The sequence below is a fragment of the Conger conger genome, chromosome 17 (genome assembly GCF_963514075.1).
Source record: "Conger conger chromosome 17, fConCon1.1, whole genome shotgun sequence".
NCBI classification, from domain to species: domain Eukaryota; kingdom Metazoa; phylum Chordata; class Actinopteri; order Anguilliformes; family Congridae; genus Conger; species Conger conger.
Window position 1 is genome coordinate 23,481,999 of NC_083776.1, and position 11,677 is coordinate 23,493,675.

Sequence of the window (11,677 nt, forward strand, 5' to 3'; positions counted from 1 at the left end):
CTCTGGCACAGTTTTGGTGCTGGTAGGTCTGCTGTCAGAATCGGTGCTTGTAGCGGCACAGTCCCGGTCTGGAGTCAGCGGTCCGTGCGTCTGTGGAAGAGAGCATCTCAGGAGGTTTTCCTGTGGAACATGCGAGAGCAGTTGGCCTGGCTGTGGGTGTGCCATTTTGTCTGTTGTTGAGCTTAGATCTAGCTGTAAACTACGACCTGTGGATACCAGTGAGTTTGGGGCCTGATAGCCAGGGTTGGCACTCTGGAGGCGGGGTGGACCGCTCCTGGGCAGAGTTTCGGTGGGGTGGACCGTCTTGTCTGACAGAAGGTTCTGATTAGCTGTTGACAGGTTGCTGTGGTAATTGTAAGGAGGGTTGTTTTCCAACAATGCTTCACTACTCACTTGCATCTCCAGGGTAATGTTAGGCTTGGTTTGAGAGCTGGTTTGCATGTCTCCGCCCCTCTGTGTTTCCCAGGGAAAACTCTGCTGTCCTTCTGTCATCTGGTCTTGGAATGACAGCTGGGTACATTGGGATGAAGCACCAGTGTCAGACATCAAGGGTTCAGAGGTCAGGAGAGGGGAAGCTGTTTTAGGGGAGAGGTTTTTTGCTGGTGCTGTTGTAATGAAAAGGTCTCCAGAGGCCGGGGATGAGGGGGCAGGTTCTGGAGCAGGGGGCTCAGAAATTGGCAGTAAGGGTTGTGTTGTTTTAGGGGTATTAGAGGGTGAGGGAGACTCGGGCATAGCTGGCTGCTCACAGGGGAATGTAGCTTTGGCGCTAGTACTTCTACTGTGAGACTCGGTGCTCATAAGGACACAGTCCTGTTCTGGAGTCAGTGGCCCACATGTCCGTGGAAGAGAGTATCTTGGGAGGTGTTGCTGAGGACCATGAGAGCGCTGTTGGATAAGGTGTGGGCCTGCCATTTTGTTGTTTGTAGAGCTGAGATCAAGCTGCAAACTAAGGCCTCTGGATACCGGTGAGTTAAGGGCAGGGGGCTCAGGAAGGGGCAGTAAGGGTGTTGTTTTCTGGGTCAAGTTTTCAGTGGAAGGGTGTGGGTCTTCCATTTTGTCTGTTGTTGAGCTGAGATCTGGCTGTAAACTAAGACCTCTGGATACTGGTGAGTTCAGGGCAGGGAGCTGAGGAAGGGGCAGTAAGGGTGTTGTTTTCTGGGTCCAGTTTTCAGTGGAAGGGTGTGGGTCTTCCATTTTGTCTGTTGTTGAGCTGAGATCTGGCTGTAAACTAAGACCTCTGGATACTGGTGAGTTCAGGGCAGGGGGCTGAGGAAGGGGCAGTAAGGGTGTTGTTTTCTGGGTTGAGTTTTCAGTGGAAGGGTGTGGGTCTTCCATTTTGTCTGTTGTTGAGCTGAGATCTGACTGTAAACTAAGACCTCTGGATACTGGTGAGTTCAGGGCAGGGAGCTGAGGAAGGGGCAGTAAGGGTGTTGTTTTCTGGGTCGAGTTTTCAGTGGAAGGGTGTGGGTCTTCCATTTTGTCTGTTGTTGAGCTGAGATCTGACTGTAAACTAAGACCTCTGGATACTGGTGAGTTTGTGGCCGGATAGTCAGGGCTGGGGCTCTGGGAACAGGGTGGACTCATCCAGGGTGGAGACTCCCCCTGAGTGGGATGCACAGTGGGATCAGCAGTGGATGGCAGGTGGGGAATGGATAAGGAGGGCTTGGTTTCTGACCCATGTGTCTGATGCTGTGGTAACCCAGAGGGGGAGATGGGATCAGTGGAAGGGTCGGGATTGGAGGATTCTGGCAGGGTGGTTTTCGGGGGATGGGAGAAGACCTCAGGACTCTTAGCAGGCTGGGACAATGTACCTTCCTCAGACCCAGAGGGAGACTGTTCCACTGTTTCGGAGGAATAAAGTGGCCCCCTCCTACTAAGTCCTGCTTGCTGTTCTGGTACCTCGCCTTGATCCTGTAGCCATGAATCCTGGCTTTTTGCCTGTTGCTCTGAGTGATGATCTTTCACCCAATCCTCACAACTATGACTTTTCTTCTTCTTCACTGAAACCTGATCTTCCACCTGCTTCTCTGGATCCTGGCATCTTTTGTGTTCATTGGCACCTTGTGCGGTCGTGCTGACGTTGGGTTTTGGGTCAGTCTTTGGGCAGGTGAAGTTGCTGCCCTTGTGCACTGTTGCTATGGCTTCAAATTTGCCAATCATAGCAGATAAGACGGGGCCTCTGCCAATCTGCTTGGTGCTTCCTTGCTCTTTGTACACTTGTGTTGGTTCTTTGATCTCCTTCTGCGTCACAGCCGAAAATCTGGCGATCATCTTCTGCACGGAGGACCCCCCAGAGACCTGTGCTCTCCTGCTCCCTTGGTTCCCCACCCCCCCTTCTCCCCCAGAACGCTTCTTCATTTGGGGGGCCAGCCCCCCGACCTCCCGCCTCCGAGTCATGGGCGATGAGGGGGTGTCCCGCATGAACTTTGCCTGCAGCAACTGGAAGGCTTTTATATGCCTTGTGCAGTTCCCAGCTGCTGGTTTCTGTCCGAAATTACGCCTCTGTGCTTCTCCCACAGGCCTCTCTCGGCCCGTCAGGACCTGGGTCAGGTACTCCAACAGAGTCTCCAGAACCCCTCTGATTCCCAGCTGGGACGTCCTTGCGAGTATCGCTCGTTTCAACATTCTGGTGTCCACCACTGCGTTTGGGACCACGCTGCTGTCCCTCTGATTGGCCGGCATCTGTGGTCTGCGTGAAATAAAATTCCTGTCTGTGTTTCCTGAGTTTCAGCTCATCACTTAAAAGTCCAAACCAAACAGTAACGTGGGTGAGGGAAGTGGGCTGGGTATGTGGGTGTGTGGTGGTTAATAACAATTATTGATCTTCATATTCTAAACATAACCAGCTTTTGTTGTTAAATTGCTATGTTTTCCTGTTTTTAATTTTGGTCTGATATAGATTGCTTTGCAAATGAAGCTTGGCAGAAACCCTGAGAGTGTATCAGTACAGGACAGCACGTAATCGATCAGAGACAAGGAGCTCACTCACCACCTGCCTTTCCAGTCAGACTTCCTCGAGTCTATCAAGCCACAATGAACAACAGTTTAAAAAGCAACATAATATCAAAGAGTTTCTACTGTATTATTATTACAATACTAAAGATAACTTCAAAATACCTGTATATTACATTATGTTCATTATGTATGCATATAGTTCTTTCAATAGTCACTCAGGCTAATGCAGTAATCAAACTATAAAACTTAATATTAACTGTCCTCATACTCACATTAGAAACTTTAAAACCTTCATCCTACTGGCTCGACCTGTTTCATGAGACACCAGAGCCATTTTTTGCTGGATCTGGTCAAAATTGGCCATTGTTATTTATCTGCCATTTTTTCATATAGATTTTTTCTATTAATACTGTTGTTATTTCTGTAACTGTTGTTTGTTTATCTGATGCATCATATTAATTGTGCAATTATATATGCACATGAAGCACTCTTATCAGCATCAACACTTCTATATCTTTATTGTCATGGAAAAGTCATTTGGAGACATGACTGGAGACAATGACATTGTCCTGGAGATAATGACATCTCATGCATGTCATAGTTTTCAAAAGCATACCATTATGATTGTCACGATAATTCATATGTATTAACAAAACAAAAGTTATGATTAAAAGGAATACAGTGGCACATATTGCACATGGTTAGCATATACATTGGTGGAGGCTAAAGAGAAGGGGATGGTGTGGACAGTTATGATGCTGGAGAGAAAGATTCTGTGGTGCAGATATGTCAGAGAAAAGGATTACGGGTACAGGTGTGACATCAGAGAGAAAGAATTTTGGTACAGCTGTGATGTCAGAAAGATTGCTGGGTGCAGATATGATGTGAGAGAGAAAGATTCAGGAAGCAGTTGTGATGTCACAGAAGGATGTGAGCCACAGAGGCAGTGTGGGAGCAGCGAGAAGCCTTGGCACTAGCGGGAAGCCTTGGCACTGTGTGCACTTCCGATGGTGGCCAGTAGGGGGACTTTACTTCTCAGGAGCTGTGACCTTGTGGAGTTCTCGCCCCAATTCCTCCAGACGCTCCCTCTTCTCCAGGTTCTGGTACAGCCCGGCAGGGACCTGGTTCAGCCCATAGAGCAGCCCGTACAGACACCCTGCGATAAGGCCTGTGGCAGTGCTCTCACCTGCACCAGAGATGTAGATCAGCACATATACACTGTGTGTGTGTGTGTGTGTGTGTGTGTGTGTGTGTATGTGTGTGTGTGTGTGAGTGACCTGGGTCAAATACATAATTGTTTTGGATTAAATTCTTTTCAAATCTATGAAATACTCTGAATGTGTACTCTTGTAAACATTGTTTTTATTGGTTGCACTTGTTTTTACTCTTGCTATGTGTTGCATCTTTTTTTTTTTTTTCTTAAAATGTTTGTACTATACAGTGGTTTGTTCTTGGGAAAAGCACTTCACAAATAAAATGTAAAAAGTGCTAACCCTGTATTCTGGTTCTCTTGGTTGGTTCAACTACACCAGGCAAGATCTATTGTGCACTGGAAATGTGTGTGTGTGTGTGTGTGTGTGTGTGTGTGTGTGTGTGTGTGTGTGAAGAAGACAGATGGGGTGTTGTGTTGTCATTTGGTCGTTACCTCCATGAAACATGGCACGCTTGCACAGCTCTGTCCAGTCTGACCCGGAGGTCAGCAGGGCATCGTAGGCGATCATGGGGGCATCATGCCCCCTTCTCCCTGGAAGCCCCTCTGAGCTCCAGCTCTTGTACACCTGAGAGGGGGATAGTGTGGAGTTATTCGCTAGTATTAGGTGTGATCACATTTTCCTTAGCCCAGTGGGTGGGCTAGCACCAACCATAGCCCTGGGCTAGCTGACCATGCTCTGGAGCAGGGTTAGCAGCGACATTTTGGGGTTATCATCCCCAAGCACAGCGCCAAAATAGCTACTGTGAACAATTAGCCTAGGGCTAACAAATGCTTGTGTGAACACAGGATAAGATTGAGCTATATTATTATTAGCCTGGGGCTTTAGTAACTTGACCACATCTGTGGTTTTTATTTTCCTCCCACCTCTGGGGTTAATGTTGCTTTTCACACCAATGTATGCACTCATTGCTATGAATAAATATTCTGCCAAGTTCTAGTAATTTAAATATTAATTCACAGCCACACTGAAACTTTCCATATCTTGTTTCAAAAGCATACATTAGCATTTACCGTATCACTATACAGATTATAGTTGTATTCAGATGCGCCATATATGTGTATGTGTGTGTGTATGTGTATGTGCAGTGTGTGTGTGCAGTGTGTGTGTGTATGTGCTTCTGGGCCTGCCTCACCTTGTCCGTCTCCTCGGGGTCATAGCGGTCAGGGAACGTGGGCTTGTTCTGTTCCTCGTTCTCGATGCCTCGCTCTTCCAGGTAGATCTGCCACTTTGCCTCGAAGTAAAACCACTTCTCCTGGTACTCTAGACAAAAGAGACGCCGGCATATTTTGTGTTTTTTATTTTGCAACACAAACCACACACGCACATGCACACACACACACTGTCATACAGCAGAAAACAGTCTCTGTAACCCTAGCTTGCCGACCCACCTGCCATATGTCGTATTGTCTTCCGGCAGTAGTCCTCAGCTTTTGGAATGACCTTCATGAGGTCGCGACCCCAGCGCACCAGCGGCTTGCCCTGCACTGCGTAGGAGGCGAAGAGCGCGGTGCTCAGCGACCCCAGGAAACCTGCAGAGGGGATACCATGACAACCACACCCTCAATGTTCCTTTGCACCATCGGGTGTGTTCTGAGGTAGGTGGGCTGCCTGAGGAACAGGTGTGCCGTGAGACGAGCAGGTGTGCTTTCGTCAGAATGGGCTCGATGTGAGGGGGAATGGGCGTGTGAAGACCGGGAGTAAGGGATGAAAGGGTGTGGTGTGTTATGAGGGAAAAGGAGTGCTTTTGGGACAGGAATGTTTGATGGGAGGAGAACAGTCGTGCTGTCAGGGCCCAGGTACGACAGGTGAGTTATGAGGGGAAAGGTGCGTTATGGAGGAATGAGATTGTGGCCGGTGTGCATCGTACCTATAGGGTGGTTGTGCGTCATGCGGCCCGTCTCGATGCTCACTTCCACCAGGTTGTCCAGCTTTTCCGGCTGCCAGTACCGCATGCCGATACACATGGCCTTGGTGGCTGCTCCAGATCCTGAGCCTGGAGATGGAGACTACAGACTAAAACTACCAGCTACTTAAATACACACAGACCCTAAAACTACCGTCTACTTAAATACACACAGACCCTGAAACTACCCGCTACTTAAATACACACAGACCCTGAAACTACCATCTACTTACACACAGACCCTGAAACTACCAGCTACTTACACACAGACCTTGAAACTACCGGTTACTTAACTGACATACTCTGGAACATACCCTGAAACTACTTGTACTGACATACCCTGATTACTGCAATACACAGTGACCCTAAAACTACCAACTATTTTAATACATGCGCACTCTGAAACTACAGACTACTCAAATACACACAGACCCTGCACTTACACAAGTACATAATGGTCCATTACACACAAACCGTGGACATAGGAACCACAGGCAGGGTATAGATAGATTGCCACCTTTCTCGTTGAAGGGGGTATGCCACGCAAGCAGGAAGTTGTCAGGTTTCAGGTCCATGAAGCTGTCTACAGTGCTTTGATCTGGCGGGCGACCTTGCAGGGATGTCATTGCCTCCACGTACAGCCGCACCAGCTCCCGGTACAGGTCCTCTAGACACCAGAAATCTAGAGAGGAAACAAACAGGTATTGAGCGTACATTCACTGCATGTAAGCCATACGAAATGGCAGATAACTTCCAAAACTTTCATTTCAACCCCCTGCAGCAAAATTGGGAAAAATAAGGGGATAGAATGGGCTATCCCTTACAAGGCTAAAGAAATGCATGGATCACTGCACTGAAGGCTGCATTAATACAGTTACAATTTAATGCTGAGTACACTTCACCCAGGAACAAAACCACCTTGTTCTGGAGTGTTCCAGAATGCTGGGATTATTCTAGATCAATGGTCCTCACTTCTGGGCCTGGAGAGCTGCAGGTGTGCTGGCTTTTGTTGTTACTCAGCACTTAACTGATCAATTAACACAGTTAATTACACCATAAACCCACCTTTCCTGGCTTCTTGGTTCTGAATTGGTTGCTGATATTAAGGCAAAAAAGAAAACCAGGACCAGGCGTGAGGACCCCACTGTTCTAGAGTATTGGAGATTCAGGGTTTAAAAAAGGAATTCTGGGGCCATTGTCAAAACACAAATGCAGACAAGGATGCATACATGTAAGCACACAAACATGCACACACAAAAACAAGCGGGCGAAGGCATTCAGACACACACACAAACACACAGATCAGTTTCAGTACAGAGATGCAGGAAAAATATCAGCTGGCATTCCAACAGCCACACACAGTATCAATAGGCACTTTTCCTGGGATGTTTGTCATTCCCCCGGATGAGCAGTAACACCCCAGGCTAAGTTTAGCTGGAGCCTGCAGCGGGCAGGCAGGCAGACAGGCAGGCAGGACATTCGCGGGTCCTGCAGGGACCACTGAAGTGCTCCTGTCTGGCTTTCAACTCACAGCTGTAACTCACAGGAGGAATTAAGCAAGAGTGATCGGGGGGCATGTCAGTGTGGAAGGTTATGGGTGGGACAAATGTCTCATAAATACTTCCAGTGTCTGTAATGAGTTTATATTAGAGATGGAAACCAAATACAAAGACTGATGAAGGATCTCTCTTATTGTAGAACATGTGTGTTTGTCTATTCTGAGAAGCATTCTCCAGACGTGTGTTTGCATAAAATGTTCTATGCAAACACACCTAAAACCGGGATGATTTTCACAATTTGGTTAAAATTCAATGATGCAAATATTTGTGTTTAAGTAGAGCACACTAGACAGTGTACACTGCAAAAATGGTCTGTCTTTTGTGTTTTAGTATTATTGCAAGATCTTTTCTTTCTCTCAAGTAGAACATTTTAACTAGTTATTTAAAAGTTATTCTGCACTTGACAAGGGACATTTTCTTATCCCATTGGCACATCTTGAAATGAAACTCTCCCCCCATTGGTAGTCTGTTTTTCTTATTTAGCAAAATGTTAACAGAAGTAAGATTTTAAGTCTAAAGATTACACAAAGACTTATTTTTTGGTCTTTGCAATGCGCACATAGGAAATCTCTGAGCGATGGCATCATGTTCAGGATCGGCGATGGTGTTGCTTGCTGTGAGTGGGTGATTCATTGTTTGTTTCCAGTAGAAGACTGTGGAATGTGAATAAGCAAAGTTCTAATCCCAGGGATATCATTCCCGCTTTTAGGAAGGCAGTTGGCTCCGAACATGATTAGGGGTATGGTTTTGGCCCTCAGGTATTTGGACCTCTCCTGTCTGTCAGAACCATTCCGTTACCCGTGGCTGTGGTTCCGGGTTTTAAGAGCATGCTATTTTAGGTCCATTTGTCTGTGGCAAGTCTGCCTAGTTTTCCTTTTGGTGCAATGTTGTCATCACCTCTGTACGTTAGCAGTAGTGTTGAAGATTAACACAAGGCCGCTATGGCATTCGCTGTGTGTATTTATGGCTGGAAGGAAGATTAGACCGCATTGATAACGTGGATCGCCACACAGGCCAGTATCAGGTTTTCCTCACAGTGGCTGATCCTGTTCCATACTGATGCCAGTGTGCTGAAAGGGATGCAATGTTCCTGGGCTCAGTGTGTGAGAAGATGCTAAATTCCTGGTTTCAGTGTGTTTGAAGAGGTGCAGAATTCCTGGTTTTAGAAGGTGTGGCGTTTCTGTACTGCACATATTGTGGACAGTGATAGGTTTGGAAGAGAGTAGATCATTCTGCGTTTGCTACTATGGTGTGGCTGTGGGCTTCATTCCATGTTAGACTTAACTGAGAGTTCTGAATTGTGAGTATGGGTTTACATCTTTGCGTTGTTTCCCAGTGGAAAATATGGAGTTTTGGCTGTCTAGGCCCTGAGCTGTCTACCCATGGAGTAGACAGCTTATGAGAGAAGAGTTTCTCGATGTAAGGCTTAAAACTGAATCAACGTGGCTTTTACAGGGAAATAAATGAAATGGAATTAATCATTGGTATTTTTCAGGTTTTTTCAAACTGGCTGACCTCAGAAACCCCCAGAAAAAAACTTCCTGAAGCTGTGCGGACGTCTCCTTACCTGTGATGAGTGCCTCTGCGGTGGTCATGTGCATCAGTGCCCCGTCGCTCATTGGCCAGTTTTCGGGGTCCAACCTGAGGCCCGCCAGCCCGCCCAACGTGGCGAGCTCCTCCTGAATCTTCCTGCCCGAAGTACAGCCCTCCCAGCGGCCCTTACGGTATCCCAGCGCGTCGCCCGCGCCCGCCAGCACCATGGCAGCCTGAAATTTCTCCATCAGGTCCCCCGGCTCACTCCGACACCCCGTTACGCTGTCTGACACCTGCGTACTCCCTTCTGCCCCGGCGTACACCTGGCTACAGCCTCATCTCTCTCTGAGTCCACTCTCTGTGGCCCCTGCCTCCTTTGTTTGGAACGTCTGACCCCTCGCTCCCTCCCCACCCCCCCGGTCTGGAAGCCCCTCCCCACCCCTCTCTCTCTCTCCTCTTGTCTTTATCAGCAGGCTCTTTGTGACTGTGTGTGAGTGTGTGTGTGTGTGTCTGTGTGTGAGAGTGTGTGAATGTGTGTGTGAGTGTGTGAATGTGTGAGTGTGTGTGTGTGTTTGTGTGCGTGAGTGTGTGAATGTGTGAGTGTTTGCGAGTGTGTGTGCATGTGTGTGTGTGTGTGCGTGTGTGTGTGGGTGTGTGTGCGTGTGTGTTTGCGTGTGTGTGCGTGTGTGTGTGGGTGTGTGTGTGTGTGCATGCCTGTGCTGGTATCAGGTATCTCCTAAAATGGGAATCCCCACTGGCCATGTCGGGGGACCGAAAATCAGCTGACCCTGAGTGCCACCCCTCCTCCCCCTGGAATGGGCCAGTACCGCACCTCACCCCGTACTGTGTCCCAGACTCATCTGACACCCCCCCCCCCTCCCCCCCGTGCTTTTGTCTGCCCCCCTTCCCGTATGATGCCAACACATTGACCTGTCACATTGAGGGATCTCTGCACTCCGCCCCCTCACGCTCTCTCATGAAAACTACATGCCAGGTGTGTTCCAGGCTGATGACCCCAAACGAGTAAAGCATCTTCACACAGTCCTAATGTGTCCAAATGTGTCCTCCTGCCAGAATAAGTGTGAGAGTAAATGGCTGAAATGTGTTTATTGATCTCTGATGGGCGTTTTCAATCAAATTCAAGGTTATTTATTTCTGATAAGTTCACGCAATTACATAACCGCAACTGTGTCCAGCCAAGCACTCATTTAATTTGTGCAACTCTGCTTATGCTTTTATTTTGAATGATACTGCACTGTGCATTCCACTCACTCCCTCCAATTCTAATCATTTGTCCGAATGTTTATGGATTTGCTTCATTAAGCGAATGCAGAAATCCAGCACGGCTGTGTACCCTCCTCCACCCTCAGTGTACACACTGTCAGTAACACACACACACTGTCATCTGTGTTTGGCTCAGGAGTTTCCGATGAGCATTCAGGATGTGTCACATCTATAATCTTTGCAGACAGGTTTTGTAATCCCTTTCCCCTCAAATACACTCTTACAAAAATAGCCGAAGGCCACAAAATCCTGTTTTTTTTTTCTTGCTTGGAATTTTTTGCTTCGTTTATGCCACCCCATCTTATCTTCACTTTTCTATTTGTACCCAGAGGAGTGTGGGAAACATTCAGCATCCACACACAACCAAAATGTATGAAACTATAGTTTACAATAGACAGCATGAACACATACATATGCACACGTACAGGAAATATGATTAATGTAAGTACAGGTGCATCACATGGCATGAATGGCAAAAAGCAGCTGATGGTAAAAACAACTGTCCTTTCGCACTGCGGTAGTACCCACGCCAGAGCAGGCTTTATTGCTCAGAGCCATATTCAAACAGCCTTTCAACAGCAAAGGTCTCGGTCAGGTAAACTATGACCTGAACACACCCCGGTTGTATGTGCACATATGACACCAGAGCTCAAGGTCAGCCTCTCGCACTGTGTATCCCAGTGGGCGATAACGGGAAATGAATCACGGTAAAAATAGAAGGGACTGTCAATCCATGAGCCTGAAATGCATTCAGGATACAGGGAGGTAATGGCTTTTTCCAATTCACCGATTGCATCGAGGGCTTTTTAAGTAGCACATTATTGATACTTTTTCCAATTGTGTGTGTAGTGTTGCACTGTGGGATGTTTCAAATGTTTGTGGTTTTCGGAGCTAATGTAGAACCATTTAAGGTCTTCTTGTAAATGCAGTATCCCATAATTAATCCTGGTGTCTGCTTTGTCCTCTCTTAACCCTCTTTTATTTAAATTATGAATTCTTCAGTGCTTTCTCTTTATTTTGGAGGATGCACTGAATGGATAATTCGAGAATGTGACCATGATTTATGTCATCAAATACAATGACCTCTATTTAACACAAGAAATGCAAATGATACATAACTGAATATTTTGATTAAGTAAAAAACTTTTGAGCACTATGGAAATTAATGATTGGAGTTTTTTTTTTTTTACACAAACATTTTAGTCATTTGGCAGACACTTTTAATCCAA

General features: G+C 47.0%; 1 protein-coding gene across 1 annotated transcript; it reads right to left on the bottom strand.

The window, feature by feature from the left end:
* Positions 1–3,983: 3,983 nt before the first annotated feature.
* On the bottom strand, positions 3,984–9,460 carry adprhl1 (ADP-ribosylhydrolase like 1). Its single transcript, XM_061227230.1, has 7 exons — positions 9,199–9,460; positions 6,590–6,754; positions 6,037–6,162; positions 5,558–5,698; positions 5,302–5,429; positions 4,601–4,733; positions 3,984–4,141 (listed from the first exon to the last, which is right to left on the bottom strand). The coding sequence occupies exons 1-7, from the start codon at positions 9,410–9,412 to the stop codon at positions 3,984–3,986; spliced, it is 1,065 nt and encodes a 354-aa protein (XP_061083214.1). The 5' UTR covers positions 9,413–9,460.
* Between the last annotated feature and the right edge of the window lie 2,217 nt (positions 9,461–11,677).